The following is a 23,360-nucleotide window of genomic DNA, read 5'->3' as shown; positions in this document are numbered from 1 at the left end:
CAAAGAATTAGACATCAATATAAAGGAATGCATGGCAATATGGGAAATAAATTATCATAGATGAGAGGCCTAGTTTGTTGATTGGGCTTTATAGGTAGATATTTCTGTGTGGTGTGGTGCAGAATTCACTTCAATTGGGTGAGTTTCCAATCGCCCAAAAATCCTTGGTCAGTGAGTGGGTGGTTTTGGGGCGGAACCCTAACCTTCCACTGCCCAAAACCACCCACACAGGACTAAAGTTAGACACGTGCCCCTAATGGGGGTGCCTGCAGGCCAAAAAACTTTAACCAATAAATATTTTTAACATGTTTGAACATGTGGCCTCAACATAGTGACCTCTTAGTCAATTACCCACGCCAGTAAGTTATTTAATTTGTGAAGTTTTTACTAAATAACAAATCAAAACTCCCCTTTTTTCTGCTCCCAGCCCAATGGCAATGAGCATAGAGGAAATGCTCTATGAACTGTGGGAAGGCGGTTAAAAAATTCAAACTACACTGCGAAAAATGCCCTACCATTCTCTCATAATTGCATTGCAAATAAGGGCGGCTATAATTAAAAAATGAGAGAGAGGCATGACTTTAAGAGCCGACACGTAATCTTCCAATGCCTGGCAACACATGACTAAACTTGCCAGGCTTGATCTTATAGTTTAGCATTGCACCAGCCTTGATGTTGTGCAACAAGTCAAGCATCCTACGTAATTGAAACATAAGTCTTTTGAGTAAATAAAAATTAGGACTAGTGACGTCCACCACTTGAGAGAGAATACTATGTACTATATTGCCGAGGGATTTTACAAGGTTGGCCAAGCTTGGTTGTGTGCCCAAAAAAAACCTGGATAATATGGTATTTTGTCTTTACATCAGCAATGGTGTGAAGGCACCTTGCCTACTCCGCATGGTCATCTCCCCCCACTTATGGCTGGAATGTTGATTCTGCCACTCCGCTCGCATGCTGCAAGCCCACCGTGATAGATCCTTTTGCACGCATATCGCTCTTGTGGATCTTTGGCAAAGGATGAGCTCAAATGCCTTATATGGATCTGCCACCTTATATGCAACATGTTGAGGTGTGGTGATGCCAGACGTCGTCCGGTCGTGTATCGAAATGATGCTCAAATACCTAGATGATGTCTGACATCATCAGTGACATCATCAGTGACATCATCAGTGACATCGTCCGACCGATAATTCCCTAATGGGATGTAACTACGTGATGCGATGAACCCTAGGCAGATGTATGTGCAGGCCCTGACTTGTGGGGATTCGTTGAGCTCTGAGTTTCGAGATGGGCAACCGATGATGGTGACAGTGACCTTCTGATCCTTGTCGGAGCAACGACGACGACTATGGCATCGAACAAAAAAAGTCCCGTTGGCGCTCGCACGTAATAGACGGGCTCGACCCATACCTAAGAACTCACTTGTGACATAATTTTCTCGATATAATCTCTCACCTAAACTAACCTGAGCATGGTAGATGAGTGCAGCCAAAAATATACTAGAAGACGTAATGTAATTGATAAGCAAGGGTACGATGTACCTCGTTGGTGATGACATTTGTCGTTGGTGTCTTTGTCAGTGCACGGGCCGATGCGAGCAAGTTGGCGGAGGTGTGCCGTTGATGGGCACGGCTTGGCTTGATTGGCAACATGATGCGGTGCAACAACGTGATGCCAGAGGTTGGAGGCACGGGGAGAGAGTGATAGCAACGGGCAGCATGAGGGACAGCAGGAGGGACAAACGTGGGCACCAAGAGGGGCAAGCACGGTGATGCACACAACCTAGAGCGGAAGCAAGGCGGTAGTGCTCAACATAGCACTACGTTTGGACGGCGTGCCGAGGCGAGCACGGTGGTGTGCGTGTTCTCACAACGATGGATCAGCACAGTGTGTCACGTAGGACATGCAGTAGAAACCCAAGTCTTGGGGCGCCGGCGAGTACGGTAGGACCAGTGGCTCAACACTGGAGTTTATGCACGGGTCTGGCCATTCGTGAGCAGATTTCTGCTTGAATGGGCGTCGCGGTGAGTCACGTGGGTGTTGGGCCCCGTAGGACCTCACGTGGTGCGTTGACCAACTTTTCAATGCAGAAGGACTCGCGATAGCATGGGAAGTAGTTGCGATGCCGTGGTTCGGCACCAACGGTGCGGGCGTGACTCCGAGCTCGGGAGGCACAGTCTGGCATGGCGGCCGCGCTTGCAGCGGGGTTCTTCCCTAGCTTCTCCTCTTCTACCCTTCCCCTGTCGCCCCCTTTTTCCCTTCCCTCTTCCTTTGTTTTCCTTTGTGAGACCGAGAAGTGAACGGAAACTTCACGACAATGATTTCTGGTCTAACCAACCTCGGGCACCCCTTTATCCCCTTATATATGAGGTCAAGATGGGCCCCTAGGGAGGTCCATTAAGGGGGGTCCATATACATAGAACCCCCTTTAAACCTAAGAGAAAATATGAAAATCCAAAGAAGCAAAAGGATACAAAAACATACGGTAACGAAACAAACAAAATGACACATGACACACGAACATGACTCCACGATCATGGACATGTTGACGATGTGAACGACAGTACACACGACGATACGAACACGATGAAACAAACAAACAATCGGGATAAAACAATGAGCCGAACGAGCATGGACATGCTTTCACCCAGGTATGTGATCCCGGGTGCTAAGCTACACCTTACATTCTAGAAGATACAAAGGAGTGTGTATCAACTCACTCATGGAACATGTTCGTCATCGGTTACCATGCACGTATAGTCCCTCGTCTACTTGACGCTCCTAGGATGACTTAGGGTATGGTCAAGTGTCAAACCCTAATCGGTCATCAAATTTAGTACTTATGCATTTGGAAATCATCAGATAACTCTTCTCTGATATTTCACTACCTTGGCCAAGGACTTCGTCGCATCATCTTCCTTGAGCTGTCAGCTCTCACTCTGAGGGTGGACAATCCCATCTTGACCACTCAACCATCTTCATGAACTTCTTGATGCACCTGAACTAAGACTATTTAGAATCCCATGATTAGGGGAGCGTAGGTCATAGTTAAATTACAATTGTCCGTCCACAAGATGTCTTTGGTGTCTCAGGTCTAACGACCACTTACACAACCGTGACGTGAATCAACCTGATTGACAGTTCTGTATAATACCGTTCAGGGATTCGTATGGATTAATTCAGTGAACTCTTTCCACTAAAGAGCACCCACTAGCTATCCTTAGTGTCTCTAGTCTAATGGCTACGGGACCGGACATACTTATCATATGAGTGAGGCTAGATGGTGATATTCTATCCGTATACTTTGATGTCCTTCTCGTGTATCCTTTGAGTACGAATGTTTAAAACACATGCTTAAAGACTAGTGATCTATGTATTACGATCTCATCATCATTCACTAATTTTGATCATGTATTCATGGACTTTATTATAAGCATCACACTTGCACTACAATGAATATGTTCAATTAATGAACATGGAACGAGATGTAGAATGTGTGATTGGCTTGTCGGCTACATATATTTCCATCAATACCAAGCACGAGTCTCCCTACCCTACCCCACCTCATCACCACCGTTTGGCAATTAATCCTTCACACAAAGACCATTATTGACTCTTCGTAAGATGTCGCCTAAGGCCATGATATGCGTCACCTCATGATCATTCCATGGAGGGTACAATGATCTTTTCAAACACCGACCATTAGTTTCTGCACATCCGTCATTTTTTATGAATCGGGCATGCACACAGACCTGCCACATATGTAGTGCAATGTTGGTAGCCACTGCCGCCAAAAGCGTGCGTAGTGTTGCCACTCTTCTGGACTGATGGCAAGACGCCCTATCTGTATGGATGCAGGGGGGGAACGTGCCTGGTCGGCGCCTCGCCGTAGTGCACAACGCTGCCAAGGCGCACACGGGGGGACGCTTTGGGCTCCGATATAGATGTTATATACATGGTCACTGCAACATAAACTAGAACAGAATGGGGAGCTAATTGTGGGGAGCTACATCAAGTTGGCTATTTGTGGGGAGCTAATTGGGTTTAATTTCAAGAAGACAAGCTGGTCAGGTTTAGTTTCAGTAATGGGGTAAGGGGTGGATTTGAGGGCAAAGGAGGTTGCCGTTAATGGCGGCAGTCCTGCACACTTGCATGGAGGCGCAGGCCAGGGTCCTCTCGTCCATGCTGGCTGGTTCCTGCGGGCTTAGGCGCGGCCTCGCTTTCCCCCCTTCTCGCGTTCCCCGTTCCGTTTCCACGTCGTGTCTGCCCGATGCGGTCTGGGAAGAAGGCACGGAGAAGAAGTTCCCCCGATGGAAGCCCATTTGCCTGTACCACACTCAGGGAAAGTGTGCGCTGGTGTGCCCTCTTCTACTGTCTGCCGCGAGGCAATGCATCCGATTACCCTGATGTTTGTTTCGTTGAAAAAATCCCTTTTTTACCGTTTAAGGATACTTCCCGTTGGTAGATTTTCTGTTTTTCATTGTTATGAGGAGTTAGATTATGCTGGAGAATTCGGTTATGATTTTGAAACACTATGAGTGGCGTACATCTGATGCGTCGGATGATCCTGTTTTTTGTTTCGTTGAAAAATGCCCCTTTTTACCTCTTAGAGATGCTGGTATAACATAGTTACTTCCCATTGGAGGAGTTATAATATGCCGGAGAATTTGGTTATGTTATTGTTGCACTATGAGTGGTGATCATCTGAGTGAACCACTTTTTAGACCTTGTTCGTGATTTGATACTTAATAGCTTGTTTCTTTAAGGCTTATTCACTAAGAAGTGAGTCTTGAGGTTGGACTTCGCTCAATTTCTTATCTTTGTTCGCTGATCGAAATATTTATCATCATTATGCCCAAAGAGTCGGATGATTTTGTGAGAAATTCTCTGTAAGTTTTGATTTCATGGGAAATATTGGATCCTCCGGTTTTTTCTTGGTCTTTATTTCTTCCAATTGCAGATGAGCGATCATTTACACATGGAGAAGTTCAATCATAATCTCTTGGAAAATCTTCAAGTTGATGCTTCATGGGATTTGGTCCAGCAAGGATTTGATCATTTTCTGGTCCTTGATCTGGAAGGGAAGGTCGAAATCCTTGAATTTCCGGTTGTCGTTATTGATGCCAAGACTGCCGGCTTTGTGGATGCATTTCACAGGTGATTTTTAATAGCGCACCCCTTAATTTTTCTTTATCTAAGTTTAATTTAATGAAATTTTTTTGTCTGTAAATCTTCATTCACTTCATTTTCCTGCGGAAAGGAGAAAAGCGAAATAAATCTCTTTTTAAGTCCAAATTTTTTTCATCAAATATTCAAATTTCCTCTGTTCTTTTCCTCAAACATGTTACTTAGATTTATTAACGTTTAGGCTAAACCAACGACACTAATTCCTGGCATAGGAAAGAACGAATTTTTTTGTTGAAGTTTTTTTATCTCAAAAGTTAATTCATGTTGCGCTTGGATCTAACTTTCCACCAATTCGTACCCTGAAGGTTTGTTCGGCCATGCCGAATGGGCGAGCAAAGAGTAAACGAATATATAGAAGGAAAATATGGAAAAATAGGAGTTGATCGGTGAGCTCTTATTAAAAATCCTGGTATTTACTCTTGTGCATTATAATTAATTATTCATGCATTGTTTCATATCCTTTTCAGAGTTTGGCATGACACGGCAATCCCGTTCATAGATGTACTGCAAGAGTTCGAGAACTGGATGACCGTTCATAACTTTCTGAGCAGAGATGGATCACTCAATCGTGCAGCATTCGTCACCTGGTCAGTTCCCAATGTTCTTCATCCATATCGTAGTTATAACCATTATTTAATCCGTTAACCACCTGTATTACTATTATTGTTATTATCACGATATCATGTATTCAATTCCAGCGGGAACTGGGATGTGAAGACGAAGATTCCTCAACAATGCCATGACTCGGGGGTCAAACTTCCTCGGTATTTCATGGAGTGGATTAATCTCAAGGACATATATCTCAACTTCTACAAGAGGAAGGTGGGAAAATTCTGATTATTGTGGTTATTATGGTTATTCAAGCATAATCGTTTTTTTAAGAAATATTCAGACATAATCTTGATCGTGATCATGTCTCAGGCTACTGGAATGAAGACCATGCTGAGGGAACTTGGTATCCCCCTGGTTGGAAATCATCATCTGGGTATAGATGATGCGAAGAACATTGCTACGGTTCTTCAGCGCATGCTAAGTGATGGGGCAGCCCCGAGCATCACGGCAAGGAGGATTTCATCTTCAGAGGTGGAATTTCTCTTCAAAAATCGAATTCGATAATTTGGCTCGACCTTTTATGTTGTTTTCATTCTGAAATACAACCCGTACTCTTATCTCCGCATCTTTACGGGTTCCATAACTTTTATTTCTTTGCTCAACGCACTGTCACTTCTTTGCTCCTAGAGTAATATATCTGACCCAGAAATGTATTTTTTTAATTTTTTATCGCTAGACAATTTACCTTGGTTTCTAAATTTTGCCTTTACTCGATTACAAAAATGTAGCATTTTTTTTTTTTTTTTTTGTGAATACCAAAAATGTAGCATTGTACCTTGGTATTTGACTGTCTTTGAGGTAGAGTGTAAGATACATGACGCTTTCTCATGCAATGAATTTATTTTTATTGTTAATCCTGTTAAGCCATGGACTAATGGACGAATCATTTTAATTAGTTATGCTGGATTATTTCGAAGTAAACAGTGATTCAAACGAACGCTCTGGTTTCAGTTGAACTCAAAGCAAACAAGCTGTATGAATTACTGTTAGTATGGCAATACGGGGGCATACCTATATCATATCATTAGTTGTTACCAAAGCTTAATCAGGATAGCCGATGTCTTAATGAAGTTAACTATTTTAGTTTTATCGCTGCTGAAATATCTCCAAGTGAATAGTGAGAAAGGTTAAACATAGCTACATTCTAACGTAAATAACATATGTACCCGTTTAGTATATGATGGATATTATGAGGCATGAGACATGTCACTTTCATACAATAACTTTATATACAATGTCAAATAGACCAATAAGCTAACAACTCTTGTTTTTATTGATGTTCAATTTTTCAAAATGAATATCTATAGAAAGGAGCATACTACTAGTCGACTTCAAAGGAAACTAAAATATGTGCATTTAACTGGTTATTATTGATATGCATGCGGTACATTTATTTTCAGGGTCAAATTTGAATAATGTGCATGTCTTATTTTGATTTTTAGGTGAGTTTAAAAGTAGAATACAATTATACGTGTAACAAAGTTTTAGGGATACTATGAGGTACAATGCATGCCTCTATCATACGATAACTTTATTTATAAGCTCACAAGAACATATGCATTCATTTATTTATTGTTGATGGATTTTTTGGGGTGAAAGATGAACAATGTTGAATACTGTAATCTATCCAAATATGACACAAAATAAGACATGCACCGGCAATGACGTAATATAGATAGTGTAATTCAGATGGCATTCCTTTGTCATTCAATAACTCTACTTATAAAATAAATCCGGTTGGCTATGGATCATGGAAAAATGGAACACTCCACTTCAGACTTATTTTGGGAGTTTTCTTTGTCCTAAAATGATTGAAAGAACACTCCAATATTGCCAAACTCAAAAAAGCAAGTAAGATATATGCATGTAATAGTACATTATAGGCATTATGAAATAACTTTACAAAAGGTAAATGAGGCTGCATGTGGACTAGTGAAAAACTTAACTATATTGTTTCTGGATCAGTGAAAATGGATTTTAAAAAAAATCTAGTACAAATAAATGTGGTAGCAATAATGTATTTTTTGCTTGTACAAATTAGGGTTTAATGATCCCGGTCAGGTCTGGTTTCTAGAAAATACCTCAATATTACCTGAAGTTTGGTCTTATTCCAGTCTGGTCTCGTTCGATCTTGGTCCTGTCTTGTTCAGTCTCGGTCCAGTCTTGGTTTGGTCAGGTCAGATAGTCAATATCAAGGTCTTAGTAGAAAAGTCAACATCAAGGTCAGATAGTCAATATCAAGGTCTTAGTAGAAAAGTCATGTTGACGGTTAAGTTGACCATGAACATAACCAGCTTTCAAAACACCGGAAATGCAAGGGGCCTGAGTGGTCAAGTGGGGGCAGAAAGCAAGGAAGCTGAAAGCTGAGCGCAGGGAGTGAGAGGCAGGAAGCACAAGGGGGGACACCATTTAGAATTTTAATAAAGAAGACAAAATAGATATTTAATAATTTACTTCTGAAGACTTGGGAGACCTAAGGTTTCGGTCTGCCGGGCGAAATAATTCTCTAAAGATATTACAATCCATGAGACATGCATATATCATTTGGTGACTTTATTTGTAATGCCTACAGAATAATTGTTGCCAGATTTTTTCAAAGGGAACAATGACATAATGTGCTCCAATTTAACCAAATTTAAAAGCAAACAAAATGCATTTATCAAAAATGAAATAGTGGTTAAAACACCAAAAATACTCCATCTCATTGGCTTTAGCGGGAAAACTTTATCATGCGTTATATAAAACCCCGTAGCGGGAAAACTTCCACATATACTAATAATACATTTTTAAAATTTCCCAGCGAAAATTAAGATCGTCTTCTTCCTCGTCTAGGGCGACCGAGGCCTTCCCCAGCGTGCATTTCCACTGCACCTTCTACTATCTCTCTTTCTCTCTCTATCACCATCTCTCTCTCTATATATCTATCTCTCTCTCTATCGCCATCTCTCTCTCTCTAGTTCTTGTTCCTCAATGATGTCGTCAAGAGGGGGTAGGGAGGATTCGGCCGAAGTTTTCGGCGGCAAACGAGGCAAGAATCGATCTTCATCGTCCCGGGCGAAGAAGAAGCAGAAGAGGCTCGACGCGATCTGCGATTCTCTCGCTGTTTCTTCGCCGAATCCATCAACAGCGCGCGCCGCTGGATCAGCGGTGAAAAACGACGAAGATAGTCCACTCCGGCGCAGCACGCGGGTTCGTAAAGCCACGGTCTTTGTTGATTTCTCCCCTGAACCCTACTTCCCGAAGAGCCGTCGGTCTGTGAAGCGCGAGATCGACTTCAGCGATGTTCCTGGGAGCAGTAGACTGAGGAGAAGTGGGAGAAAGTCTGCGGAGTTGGTGGGTGCGGCGGAAGAGGAGACGGATCCGCCGGAGGAGGCCGATAGGGTCGATCAAGCGGATGATCATTGTTCAGATCGAGTCTCCGATATCAGAGAAGTTCAGAGCGTTGCTTTGGATGCAAACGAGAATCACAAAGAAGACGATCCCGGTGAAGATCAAGCTGAGACTTTGCGTTCTGTTGTTCCGGATTCCCATCGGGAGACGCTGAGGAGGAAGATCAATAGAAGAAAGTCAAGGAAAAGGGATCGAATTCCGCAGGTACCGAAGGATGCAGAAGAACATGTATCTCTTGAAATTTCCCCTAGTGTAAGAGAGATACCTGTTCTTCAATCCGGTGACAAGGAGGAGGATTCGAAGACGGTTTTTCTCGTAGAAAAAGATAAAATGGCGACTGAAGGGCATACTGAACAGGATGATGCAAACACTTGTAAGGAAGATTTGTCACGGGATGAATGCGAAAGGGGAGTGATCTATCAAGAATCGTTGGCAGAATTTGTTGTGCAATCGACGCCGGAGGAAGCAGCAGTGACTGATGAACTCCAAAAATTATCTGGTAAAACACCAGGAGACACAACACTCGCATCGGAGGAAGCTTTGCTAGAAGAAAGAAATGCTTCCACTGTAGGAAATATTGCAATCGATGGATTAAATTCTCCTGAGAAAGATCTCGAGAAGGAAGAACATGAAGCATCGACAGTGAAAGCTTCACCCGAGGAACCAGGCATCATTTCTAGAGATAAAAACTCTCAAGTGCGATCTCCTGTTCAACTAAGAAACAGAGTTAGTAAAGATCGTCTAGATGTTCGAAAGGGTACGCATGATTATCAGAGGATCAGAGAGGGACGGAGGTGTGGTCTATGTGGGGGCGGAACTGATGGCAAACCCCCGAAGAAGATTGTTTTGGCGTCAATTGAGAGTGATGAAGAACAGTACAACGGATCATCATCTTCTGAAGAGCCGACTTATGATGTCTGGGATGGGTTTGGCGATGACCCTGATTGGCTTGGACGTCTTTTGGGTCCTTCACGCGATCGTTTTGGTATTGCTCGTGTTTGGGTTCATCAGCAGTGTGCTGTTTGGAGTCCTGAGGTACTCTAATGTTGCGCTTGTTCTACTACCTATTGTTATGCTCAAACTTGTTAATATTCAAGGTCATAACATTGTGCTAAAAGCTGTAGCTTATTGCTAGGGCCCTACTCTTCTTAATTTAGCGCAAACTTGTCAATATCTGCGTTGGAGCGTAGTGTTGTTCGTAAGATTTGAAATCTCAACCTTGCTCTGATACCATGTTAAGAGTCAAGTGCAAACCGCTTTGCACGATTCAAAAAAAGGCTTACTTCACTTCTTAACTTAGTGCATGATGTTGAGTTCAACAGTGTATTGTTCCTTGGATTTGAAATCCCAACCTGGGTCTGATCACCATGTTAAAATTTAAGCGCCTACCAGTGTGGTAAAAGCTATAACTCGTAACAAGGGCTCTACTTCTTAACTTACGGAAGGATATTGACTTAATTAAAACTCATCAGATCAAATTCATTAGATCCCTATTCTAATGACTCTTTTCAGGTTTATTTTGCTGGACCTGGACGTTTGAAGAATGTGAGAGCTGCTCTATGCAGAGGAAAAGCATTGAAGTGCAGTCGATGTGGAAGACCTGGCGCAACCATAGGCTGTCGCGTTGACCGATGCCCAAAAACATATCATTTGGTCAGTGATTTCAGTACCCTCTGTTATCTACTATGCCGTTAACTCCTCCTTTTCTCATTGATTATGTACACTTCTTGATTCAGCCTTGTGCCAGGGCAGAAAACAGCATATTTGATCACCGCAAATTTCTCATTGCTTGCTCAGATCACAGACATCACTTCCAACCCCAAGGACAACATTATCTTCAGAGAGTAAAGAAAATGAAGAAGAAAAAGATGAGATTAGACATGAAGAAGCAATTTCATGAAGCCTTGAGAAAGGACTTAGAGGCTGAGGATAAGTGGCTAGAGAACTGCGGTGAAGACGAAGAATTCTTGAAACGAGAAGGCAAGAGACTTCACCGAGATTTAATGAGAATCACTCCAGTGTTCATAGGAGGCCATCTTCCAGGAAACAGCACATCATCGTTTCAGGGTTGGGAATCTGTGGCTGGGCTTAAAGACGTTATACAGTGCCTGAAGGAAGTGGTTATACTACCTTTGCTCTATCCCGAGGTCTTCAGTTCTCTGAGTCTAACACCCCCACGAGGAGTTCTCTTGCATGGTTACCCAGGAACAGGCAAAACACATGTGGTTAGAGCTTTGATAGGCGAATGCTCACGTGGGGGGCACCGGATAGCGTATTTTGCTCGCAAGGGGGCAGATTGTCTTGGTAAGTACGTTGGTGATGCAGAAAGGCAGTTGAGACTTCTCTTCCAGGTTGCCGAAAAATCTCAACCATCAATCATATTCTTTGATGAGATTGATGGCTTGGCTCCCTCGCGCTCGAGACGGCAAGATCAGACCCACAATTCTGTAGTTGCAACATTGCTTTCTTTGTTAGATGGCCTGAAGTCTCGTGGCTCTGTTGTGGTGATTGGTGCTACAAACCGCCCTGATGCCGTTGACCCAGCTCTGAGGCGACCAGGTCGGTTTGACCGGGAAATCTATTTTCCACTGCCTTCAGTCAAAGATCGATCTGAAATCCTCTCACTTCACACCAAGAATTGGCCAAAGCCTTTGGAAGGATCACTTCTTTCATGGATTGCTAAGCAAACTGCTGGTTATGCGGGGGCGGATTTACAAGCTCTTTGCACACAGGCCGCCATGATTGCTTTGAAGAGAAACTGTCCGTTACATGATATATTACAGTCTGCTGAGGAAAGTTCAGGAATTGGGAAATTACCCCCGTTACCATTTTTTTCAGTTGATGAAAGAGATTGGCTCTCTGCGCTTGCATCAGCCTCCCCTCCGTGCTCAAGAAGGGAGGCGGGAATGGCTGCCAATGAAGTAGTGACAGCTGCTCTTCCTTCACACCTTACTCCATGTCTTCTATTGCCCTTGTGCCATCTTCTTATCAGGTTCAACCTTGAAGAGCGCATCTGGCTTCCACTTCCTCTGTTGAAAGCTTCAAAGGTAGTGAAAGACATGGTTTTTTCTGCACTAAAGCAAACGAAGAAACCAGTTAATTCTTGGAAAACTCATCTTAAAAGCATGGTGGAGAATTCGGATATGGCCATGGAGATAGAGAGGCATCTTTCCCTCTTGGGCTTGCTCAGCAGTTCTACGATGGTTCCAGAAGAAGATAAGATCGAAAATTTAGATTCTCAGAGAATGAATGCTCATGGCTCTCTTGCTCATAGTTTTTCGAATTCACCTACGACAACTGGATTCCATGGACTGTCAGGATTCAGGGTATTGATTACTGGAACTCGCAGATCGGGTCAACGACATCTAGTCGCCTGTCTCCTTGAGCAGTTTGTTGGACACGTTGAGATCCAGAAAGTTAGCCTGTCGACAATATCCCAAGAAGGACATGGGGACATCGTTCTGGGGATTACTCAAATTCTGTGTATGTTCTTGAACTGGCAGTTCAATTTTCTTTCTTTACTTAAGTATTGCCAAAATTACTCCTTGTCTTTCGTTCCTAGCAAATCTCTTACATTTTCTTTCAAAAAAACTTGAACAGCTAAATGTATGAATGGGGGATGCGTCGTGTACTTGCCGAAGCTTGATCTCTGGGCTTTCGATGTGGACGATCAGCTGGCCGATGATGAGAGTGCATGTCAAAAGACTGAAGAAGCTTCTGGCAGAGGATCTATCAAGCATACGGTGAATCATCCCTCAGTTTCATGGAATTCTTTTGTCGAGCACATGAATTCGATGCATGGATCATCCTCCCTGGTTGTTCTGGTATGTTTTTCTTCGTCTTGTTAACACCCGTGAGAACTTGACTCCAATTTTCACCATTTTTTCATTCGTAGATTTGTCATGCAGATCTTGACCATCTGTCTGAGTTTCCAATTGAACGAAATAATTGTAGTGTCATTTACCTCTGAAATTAAGTACTTTTTGCCTTCAACTTGTAGGCTACTTGTGAGATGGCAACCGATGATATTCCCGATAGAGTGAAGGCTTTTTTCACCGCTGGGATGGTGGATGGATCAAAGGAGGCGTTGGCAGAACACACGATACCCCGGTTCTTTGTGGAAATTGATGGCAATATCGATCATGCCTTTACAATTAGATCATCTGTATCAAGAATAATGTGTGATGTCGTCAAAGAGTATATTCAGTGGATTCATCGAGGCCATTCAAGAAACATGACCAAGGAGAAAAAAATTATTCAAGAACGGGTGTTTCCGAAAGTCAATCATGATATCGATCCTGGAAAAGAACCATCGAATGGTGGAGATTCGTGCTTAGTTAACCGAAATATGACTCTAAGCAGAGGCCCTTTCATTGGAACAACGAATAATAGTTCAACATATATGATTGCTGCGTTTGGATATCAAATCCTGCAATACCCTCAGTTTGCCGAGCTGTGCTGGGCGACCTCAAGAATCAAAGAAGGGCCCTCTGCTGACGTAAGCGGACCTTGGAAGGTTTGGCCGTTCAACTCCTGTATAGTACGTCCTCATAAGACAGCTGACAAGCCAACGCCTTTATTAATATCTAAAAACTCAAAAAGTAATGAAATTTCTGGCGTGGTTAGAGGTTTGGTTGCTGTTGGTCTTCTGGCTTACAGAGGCTCTTACAACTCCGTTAAGGAGGTTTCTTCTCAAGTGAGAACTGTCTTGGAGCTTCTTGTCGGATTAATCAGTGAGAAAATCCTGAGTGGCAAGGACATGTACCGTTACTCTCGGATTCTGTCTCAGGTAGCATACATGGAAGATCTGGTCAACAGTTGGACATATTCGATCCTGAGGTACTACTCTCCGTTTACTTGTTGCCTCTTTCGCAGTTGGGTTTTTTATTGTAATTTTCCTTTCTTAGGATTCCTATTTCTAGATAAGGAAGGTGAACCCTCTAGTTTCTTTGAATTTGATTTTCTCTTCATCAACTGCACAGCTCCCAAGGGTATCATTGTAATATCTTTTTATTAGGTTTTTATTCCTATATAAAGGCAGAGTATCCTCTACTTTAATTGAATTTAGTTTTATCTTCATCAACTGACCAACTCCAAGGTGGTGGGGGGGTTGGTATTGTTGTTTTTCATTTTCCTTTCATAGGATTCCCATGCTTTTATTTAAGTTTGGGGAACCCTCTTTCGTAATGTAGTTTGGTTTCATCTTTTGATTAACTTGCCTCATCTCCTCTCTTCCTTATTTGCCTCTCTTTCCTCATGAAATTCTATATTATCATGCAAAATTTCTCTTACATCTATATTTTTCATTTACCCGTTTGCTTCGTATATAATTGTTTTAAGAAAATTGGCAACCATAAAAAAACAGAAAAGATGAAAACATTTGTTTTTTCTGTAGGTCTTCTGGGAAGACTGAGGATAACTACACAAAAGAGAAAAAGCAATCTGAAAATCTGGTATCGGAGGATGCTCCAGAAATCAAAGCCACCCTTTTGAATGAAGTTCAAGAAGTTGATACTATTCCCACTGCAGCCGAAGAGACCTCAAGAACAGAACTCTCTGTTCCTTCCTCTGTCCCCGATACACCAATCATGGATCAATCTAAACCGTCGGATTTGAATCAGCAGTGCAACCTTGTGGGAGAAGAAGTCAACCTTTCCAATCCCAATAAGGACGACATCATCAAGAATACTTTCTCCGAAAATCTCTGCCTCTATACCTGCTGTTCAGGTTGCCTTCAATCCATTCAAGCTTCAGTTCAAGACTTGGTTCAACGATCTTGGGAAGCCGCTGGTCAGCGCCCAACGGTTGAACAAGTTCATGATATTACAACCCTCTGCTCTCTGAGCGTGGTCTCTGCCATGAGGAAGCACTTCCTCTCTCTAGAAAATGTAGAATCTGCAACGGAGTTCTCTTCCAGGGAATGCAGTAGGCACTCTTGTGAAAATCCTTCTGGGTCAAAGCCGGGATTGAAGTTTCTATTTAGGGATGGGACCTTGTCGGCGTCAGATCCTCCAGAAGGTGCTAAATTTAGTTGCAGTTTTGCGAAGCTGTGTGTGGAGTCTGTGGCTGAGATGGTATCTTCAGTGACAGTGTCTCTGGGATGATGAAGTTCTTGTTTATTGATGTTTATGAGCCAGGCCCGTTAGAGCTAATTCAGTGTCCTTAATGGGTTCAGAGATTTGATCATTGGCTCTTGTACAGGGGATTACAGTGAGCTTCTTAGGAAGATATTTAAAGAGAACATTATCCCAAAGGTAAAAAACCAGAACACTCCTGGAAGAATGAAATTCTTTTTTCATTTATTGCCTTTAAAAGAATCCAGCTTTCTCAATCAATTCCATGGATGCCTGAAATTCAGTAACAAATAGTTATGATCCCTTACAGTTGACTACGATTAATGTGTAGCCTTCTACATAGCACCAAAGTTCTAGTCACTCACTATCTGTTCCTAAGAAAAACTTGTTAGATCATAATTAGAATTTATGGCCTCGTCAAAAAGAGCATCATGCTAAGGAATCATTTCAAAGTTACGAGTAAAACCTAAGATGTCCCGTGGGCATGCGAGAGCAGTTGAGGGTGCGATTTGTCTTTTAACAGTACTACTCAATTGAACCTGTCAAAATATTCAGCAGCGATTTGTCTTTTAACAGTACTACTCAATTGAACTTGTCAAAATATTCAGCAGCGTGCCCCTTTTTACTCAATTGAGTCATGTTGTATTTTTCATGAAGAGAGGAGTCATGTCTATTGAATATTCTAACTTTTTCAATATTCATATTCAATTTTTTTCCTCGTTATTCATAGTTTTGTTGTCTTAACATGTCAATTATTGACTTGTGGTCCAACATCAATCTCTAGTCACAAATTTTATTTTCGTTTGACTGGATAGTTATTATCTGGTACAAACCTGGATCTAAGCTCGTATCGTAAGGAGGGTTGAGGGTGAGGTGAGGTAGAATTTCCCGGGGTAGAGAGGTGAAATAGGAAGGATCTGAGAGGAAGCCGAGCAGAGGGGGTAGGGAGCGGCCGAGGACGAGCTGCCTGAAGACGCGGTGAGGTAGAGACGATCACGAGCAAAGGGATCGCAGAGGGAGAGAGAGAGACCAGTCTTTTTTTTGTTCAAATTCTTATCTTAGAGCAAGGGCTTAGTTGAATTTATTACCTTGATCGTAGAGGGGCTACACTTTTTATCTCTCACCGTTCTTTGATCCATGGAATGCCTATGTGCGCATTTCCTATGGTCGGGTCACCTAGAGGGAGGCCTTCAACATGATTGGGTATCTTCGTAGAAAGTATGTTGCCAAATGGACGAGGGAGGTCTTGGGATCAATATGGACTCTCAATATGTCCATAACATGCTTCTGAAGAAGCTCGTGTGGCATATGCATACCACGAGCTCTCTGTTCGGGTCCACTTGCTAATGGCAAAAACAAGACTCCTATGGGAGGAATATGGATTTCTGTTCGTCCTATCTGAACACTCGCACCTGATTGGAGTTTCTCCTGTCGTTCCCCATAAAATAACTTCTAAGAGAGATCCCTATGCAGGCTTGGGTTCTGATAAGTCTAAATTTATGTTATTAAAAATGTCATTTTGATTTAGACTTATGCAATAAAATTTCTAATAACCCATAATCACTAAATACTATGTATAGAGCAAGCAAGGGGTTGAACCACAGGGAGGCACTAAGAAAGAATTTTTATCCTATTTCAATTTAATTAATTCAAAAATAAATTAATTTTATATTTAATAGACCTTAATTATGTTTAATTCTGTTTATAATTAATCAAAATTCTTAATATTTTGATCTTAATATTTTTGGGCAAGACACTAAAGATTGAGTAATTTTGATTATTATATCAGATTAGTTTGGATTGCCTATATTCCAATCAAGATAATTTTTAAAAACAATTTTTATGTATTAAAATTGGAAATTAATAATCCAGAAAGTGAATTTTGAAATTGGATTTGAACATGGACGAATTTTTGGATAAAATTTTGTATTTAGGTTTTTATCATGTTGAATTGAATTTCCAAACAATCCATTTATAAATCTAGAGAGAGAAAGTAGACAAATTAACCTAGAGAGAGAATGTAGAAGAATTTGGGGGAAAATAGATTAAAAGTGAAATTCAACCCTAATCTAAAGATCTAAGATGCCAAATTGGATGAAAATCAATGGGGAACAAAGGATTAAAAGTCAGGTCTTGAATCAAAATCAAAATGCAATGCTAATTTTACTTCAAATCAACTTCAAGGGCATGTACATTTTGCACATGCCGTGGCATTTTAGAATCTTTCAAGAACAAGTTCAAAATGCAAATTAAAAACTTAGAAATTTCAATGATGAATCAGCATCTGTCGACTTTCAAAGCATCACCTATGTCCTTCCTGGCCAAATACTTGGGGAGAGCTTCAAAAAGTGAATATCGCCTTCTTCTCGACCTCTATTTAAAAATCCAACCGTATGGATCGTAGAGGATGAACAGACAAACCTACCCTCAAAATTTGGATGCAATCGGACGGTTAGATCTCAAGATATCGCCATTTTACTGACGATTAATCATGACCGTTGGGTATTTTATCTCTCCTCCAAGAAAATGTGAAATTCTCTTTTTTATTTATTCTCTGCCTTGATGTTTCCGCCCTCGGATTGTGTTCTGACACGTCGTTGTATGCTTCCAAAGGCCGCAATCATTGGAGAATGATAGTGCATTTACGCGGAGGAGAATACGCCATGTGTCCCCTGTTTTTTAAAAAAAAAACATAAAAGACAAAATCTGCTTTTCGTTAGAAATTATTACATGCAGTTTTCGATTGCCACATGCATTTAATGCACGTGGCGAATTGATTACCGCGTGTATTAAATACAATATATATATTTATACATGCATGTGGTGTCGGTTGCCGCTTGCAATAATGCACGCGGCTAATCGATTCCACGTGCATTGAATATAAGGAATATTCATCTTTCTTAAATGCATGCGGAGATGGATTCTCTGCGTGCATTTATTGCACGAAAAGGTTAATATTACAAAAGACAAAGTGTACATTTTTTTCTGGCCAACCATGCCATGTTTCCTTTTGAACAAATAATACTACAATAATGCCCTTCTTTTTTTTTAAAATGCATCCACTCATTTGCCCAAAATTCGGTCGAATGATGTGGATGCCACGTTATTATATATAAAAATACTTTTTAAAATACCAAATAAATAAAAAAAATATTCTTTAAATTTTAAAATCATTTCTTGTCAACATAATGGTCAGAAAATTATAAAAAAATATGGAAAAAATTCTAGAAAACTAGTAAAACAGTTACCAACCTCTGGCCAAGCATTTTATGCCTTGTAAAAATATTTCTTCAATGCACTGAGGTTAAATACCATGTAAAATACTAAAAAATTAGAAATAATCATAAAATCAAAGTGCAAGTAATTTTTGTTCATTTATGTATGGCCAATAAACACACATATTCAATGTAATATACATCAATTTAACATTATAATTTGCAAGTTATCTGGTTTGACGCGTTTGGCACCTAATAATTATCACTCATGTCTCGTTCTTCCTTTGGAGATTCATGCACTGTTGCTTACCTAATGATAAGGAGGTGACCTGTATTGGTCACTCAATTAGTTTGTGATGCCATTGTTGGCCTATCTCTCCTTAGGTTGAGACTATGGAACACCTCTTCTTCCATAATTAGACTGCTACAGAATGTTGGTGCCAATTGGCTCACCATTAGAATCCAATTTTCTGTTCCCATACCTCAATAACACGACAAGAGTGTTTTTATAAGATCTTTATCTTGTTACACGCTCTAAGCTTAGCCCTCATCTACACTTTACTATAGCATACTTACTATGGGAGATAAAGAAAGGGAAAAACTCTTATTTTGTAGGGTCCACCATGAGCACACATGATGTCATGAGCCCCGTCAAGCAATGGCTATGGCGAACCCATCACCTCGTACCACTTATTACCCAATGCTCACTACCTACGTGTGACGTACTCTACATTGGGGCATTCTGGTCGCTTTGACTCGCATCACCACCTAGATACAGATTATCCATTGGCACCCACCGCTAATGGGTTCTCTCAAGCTCAACGTGGATAGTGTGGTCAAAGGGAACCTGGGCCCAATTGGTGGAGGTGGTCTCCTTTGAGACCCCGTAGGTAGTATCATATTTCCTTTATCACATTTCTATGGTGTTTAGACTAACACATCACCCAAGGCTAAGACAATACGTTATGGCTTGCTCCTTTGTGAAGAGCAAAACCTTTACGGTATCATCATAGAATCAGACTCGTAATTGTTAGTTGATATGATCCATGCAGGCTCATGCTCCCAATGGGATCTCCAAAGTCTATGGTGGGATATCACATAGTGTCGCATGCACCTGACAAGCATTTGCCACCAGCTATTAGAGGGGAATCATATGGCAGATGCCCACACCAACTATGTGGTGCGCTCTTGCACTCTTTCCCTCTACACTACTTGGAAGGATCTTCCCCATCAGTCCTAAGGCAGCCAGCCCATTGAGAGACTCAGCTTGCAAGCTCTCCGCACACTCAGATTCTTGCGCTTGACAGCCCCCACGAATGGCGTATTGCATGGAATACTGGAGGCGAGAGTACACGACATCTTGCCTAGATGTTGTACTCTTCGCGGATCTCCAAGATGATACCCGATGAGGGTGAACATAACACCTGCTCTATGCATCTCAACCTTTGCGGGACAGGAACGAGCTGCTAGCGCCCAAGGTTCCCACTATGACACACATCGGTATCACTACTATATATTTTTCCTTTGTGTCATGGGTGTGGAGATTCCCCATCAGTTGGCAAGTGTGGTCTGTGTGTGATTGGGATATTTACGCTCTCTCCATGCCTAACAACCATTCAAAACACTCAACTTTACATATATAAACCCTCCATTGGAGGTGTGTAGAGCATGGTTGGGTCGGTGTACGAGTACAACCCTGGGGTGGTCGTACGCAACACCATGTTTTTACCAATAAAGGAAAAAGTAATAATGATAAAGTATCTTCATCAAGCAGATCTCCAAAATTCTTTCTCAAGTAAACATCCCCGTGATTTATTTCAATATTTGATATGCTTTTAAAACAATATTCAGTCCCATAATCAAGATATAGAAATTTAAGAGAATATTTCAAGATTTAAAAAAATTAATGCTCAAAAAATTACTAAGATATACATGACAGAGTGATATCCTGAATTTCAAAGTACCTTGTGTTCACCTTTATCATATTTCTTGTTCTTTTGTTCTACTTCCCTCTTGATCTCTTATTCTTTCATTATTTGTTTTTACTTCACATTCATCTCTTTTGTTTTTACAGATTGAATTATGCTCTTGATAACACCCAAAATTTGGTATTTATTTCAAGCAATTATCACAGTTTTATGCATTGAAAGAGTCTAAAATAGGGGTGTTATCATATATTACATGATAATTAAATTTTCCAAGTGAATTCTGATTTTCCCTAATTTTCTATTAATTTTATGAATTTTCTGGAATTTATTTAAGCTTGGAATAATTCTGTTTAAATTAAAATGTCAGTTTTAAAACTTAATTTTTGATGTTAATTAATGTAAGGACAAATTACTGAATTTTCTAGAATTTTTCAGGATTTTATTGGATTTTTGGGAATTTATTCGTGGAAGAAATGAATTTTTAAATAGGAAAAGGATATATTTATATGGAAAATATGGGATTTTAAGCAATTCTAAAGTCAAAGGGGTTTTTCTTAAATTTGAGTTGCAATTATGCCCTTAAAACAGCTCTCGGTCATGGTTGTAAGCAATAAAAATAGTTACAAGGTTTTATTGTAATTAAGCAGAATTTTTTTAACCATTTTTATGAGAAAACGGAGGAGAGAGAAAGCAAAAAGGGTGTATACATTAATATTTTTAGGGTGGCGTCGGTTTGCACGTGCATATTTGATCTTGGACTTTTTTGCAAAAGTTTAGGACATTCTCTCTCTGGGAGGTAAGTTCACCTCACGTGCTATGCATACAAAGCGCACAAACGGGAGGTGGCGTGGCGCTTTGTGAATGGGTAAAACTTTGAAGAGTTAAGTGCAAATCGCTTCGTATTATGTCTATTTTTTATTGTTTTATTCTAGGTTTTGATTTCAGGACAGGGGTACATGGCATTACGAGAATGAACGCGGTATTTTAAAGTTTAAATGTATTGGCAAATCACGTGATGACATGACATAGTGTGTAAGAAATAAATTAAATTAAATTAATAAAAATTGAGCCAATGGCTTAGATTGGTCAATTTTGATTTATTAATAACGTTTGCTACTGAAGTCCGATTGAGGTGATTTTTTTTGGATTTTCTCATCTCAAACTCCTCTTTCTATCTTTATGGTTGGATCATTTAGACCAAGCCTAAATTGATGGATAAAAAATTAATTACTAAATGAGGGTAATTTTTACCATGTAACCTAAGTATAAAAGCCAAATTTTGAGAGGAGGATGTCATTCTGGAGGTGGCTCTATTACATCTGCAAGACAGACAGGAGCTTCAGCTTGGATCAACCCTATTTGGTATTTTTTGCTTCATTGTATTTGATTTTTAGTGTAATTTGGATTATGTGCTAGTTAATTTTGTGATTGTTCTTCTTGATCTTGGTCTGCATTTTATAAATCGTTTGGCTTGAGTGGAATGAACAAGCCCTGACTAGGATGGAGAGGAGAGATCATGAAATTGACCTAGCGATTCCATTTTCACATTAATAAAAAATATAAAAGGTTCAATTTCTAGGATAAAATAGATTGTCTTTATGATATAATAGTTAGTGAATTTTGATACCAAATCCCCAAAACCAACTAAAACCAAATCAAATTTTGTTCTTAATCCCTCTACTTGACTCCTTTGATCCTTTTAATTTAGAACTCCCTATTTCTTCTATTCTTCCCATCTCTTCTACCCCCCATTTCTAAACTCTTCATCTAATTAGAGTGATTTGATCTTCATTGAAGATTAAATTAGGTTCAAATTATTCATGCAGATCTCAATTGAATTACCTTTCTAGCTTCCCTTGGATGATACCTCTACTAATCATTATACATCTTAAGTTAAGGTTTTATAAATTTTATTTTATAAGCTAAAATTAACAACGACAAGGGATCATAAAATTGCAAAATTCACCCCTATTTTTGGCTTATCAGCTCTCTTCCTTTTGTCTTCTATTTTTCCTTTTCTTTTTCTCCCCTTTAAATATTGTCATGCCTTTATCCTGTCTTAATCTCATTTTTAATATTCATTCAGTTTTCTTTGATTGAAGGCTTGATCAATATCTATTGGAAAGGTTAGTCATCAATGAAAGATTAGTGGTACAATATTATTTCTCCTTTTTCTATGTTTTTTTCTCCTTCCATTCTTCCTTTAAGTTATGATCTTTTTTTTTGTATCACTTAAAAATGGGAATAAAATACTGGCAATCTTCTATTTTCACGTGTCTTGAGCCTGATATCGCATTAGGATACTGGCACGGATGTAGAACTAGATATAAAGATGGGCTATTTGATATCTATCTTATTGACATATGGATATCAGATGAGAATGTTGTTGGAAAATTTTGGAGCTTTGATCAACAAATCCAAACTCTATTGTGCAGCAGAAGATTGGATCAAAAATAAATTTCAAAACAAAGAACATACAAAAGCCAAATATATCACATTTGTACAGATCAAATCCATGATTTTTGCTTCTCTAGAGAACATCATCAAGCCATTCAGATCCATGAATGGCAACCAGGCCTTCACTATTGCTGCATTCGTTGATCCCTCCATGAAGCTATGGTTACTTGATCGCGACCACCGAGATCAAATAATAACGTATGTGCAAAGCTTATTGCATACCCCCGAGGTCACCGATGATGGAAGCATAATTCGTTCAGATTCTTCTAGATGTTTTTGACAGGAGTGGATGTCTACAGCTTTCTTCTATGAAGCACTAGACAAGTTGTCACCAGACAGTGAGCAGACACCAACCATTAGTCTAGGGCATGAGTTAAATGTGTACGTGAGCTACCCTCCTCTCAAGGGAACATAACCATTGCATCGGTAGAAAGTAACAAGAGAACACTCATATCCAAGGTTGGCAATGGTTTCAAAGGAATTCCTATCGGTCT

General features: G+C 40.4%; 2 protein-coding genes across 3 annotated transcripts; both read left to right on the top strand.

Moving 5' to 3' along the window:
* Nucleotides 1–4,055: 4,055 nt before the first annotated feature.
* LOC144701226 (Polynucleotidyl transferase, ribonuclease H-like superfamily protein) lies at nt 4,056–6,464 on the top strand. Of its 2 annotated transcripts, none has more exons than XM_078572971.1 (6): nt 4,056–4,359; nt 4,964–5,160; nt 5,496–5,576; nt 5,658–5,777; nt 5,889–6,012; nt 6,112–6,464. In XM_078572971.1, exons 1-6 carry the CDS (start codon nt 4,132–4,134, stop codon nt 6,304–6,306), a joined length of 945 nt encoding a protein of 314 aa, XP_078429097.1. In that variant the 5' UTR covers nt 4,056–4,131; the 3' UTR covers nt 6,307–6,464. The 2 variants fall into 2 exon arrangements, with proteins under 2 accessions (XP_078429097.1, XP_078429098.1); XM_078572972.1 differs by having other exon boundaries at nt 4,166–4,388.
* A 2,128-nt stretch (nt 6,465–8,592) lies between these two features.
* Nucleotides 8,593–15,557, top strand: LOC144701225 (P-loop containing nucleoside triphosphate hydrolases superfamily protein). The gene is made up of 6 exons (XM_078572970.1): nt 8,593–10,227; nt 10,705–10,845; nt 10,929–12,675; nt 12,793–13,016; nt 13,193–14,031; nt 14,588–15,557. Exons 1-6 carry the CDS (start codon nt 8,773–8,775, stop codon nt 15,294–15,296), a joined length of 5,115 nt encoding a protein of 1,704 aa, XP_078429096.1. The 5' UTR covers nt 8,593–8,772; the 3' UTR covers nt 15,297–15,557.
* The last annotated feature ends 7,803 nt before the right edge of the window (nt 15,558–23,360 follow it).

Source organism: Wolffia australiana, chromosome 3 (genome assembly GCF_029677425.1).
Source record: "Wolffia australiana isolate 7733 chromosome 3, ASM2967742v1".
Lineage (NCBI taxonomy): Eukaryota > Viridiplantae > Streptophyta > Magnoliopsida > Alismatales > Araceae > Wolffia > Wolffia australiana.
The sequence above is the reverse complement of the archived record's forward strand: the minus strand, read 5'-3'. Positions and strand labels throughout refer to the sequence as shown.

Excerpts from the sequence above, each read along its gene's own strand:
- LOC144701225 (XM_078572970.1), top strand. The coding sequence starts at position 8,773 with ATGATGTCGTCAAGAGGGGGTAGGGAGGATTCGGCCGAAGTTTTCGGC. Across the intron at positions 10,228-10,704 it reads GTGCTGTTTGGAGTCCTGAG|GTTTATTTTGCTGGACCTGG; the intron begins GTACTCTAATGT and ends GACTCTTTTCAG. Across the intron at positions 14,032-14,587 it reads TGGACATATTCGATCCTGAG|GTCTTCTGGGAAGACTGAGG; the intron begins GTACTACTCTCC and ends TTTTTTCTGTAG.
- LOC144701226 (XM_078572971.1), top strand. The coding sequence starts at position 4,132 with ATGGCGGCAGTCCTGCACACTTGCATGGAGGCGCAGGCCAGGGTCCTC. Across the intron at positions 5,161-5,495 it reads TTTGTGGATGCATTTCACAG|GTTTGTTCGGCCATGCCGAA; the intron begins GTGATTTTTAAT and ends CGTACCCTGAAG. Across the intron at positions 6,013-6,111 it reads TCAACTTCTACAAGAGGAAG|GCTACTGGAATGAAGACCAT; the intron begins GTGGGAAAATTC and ends ATCATGTCTCAG.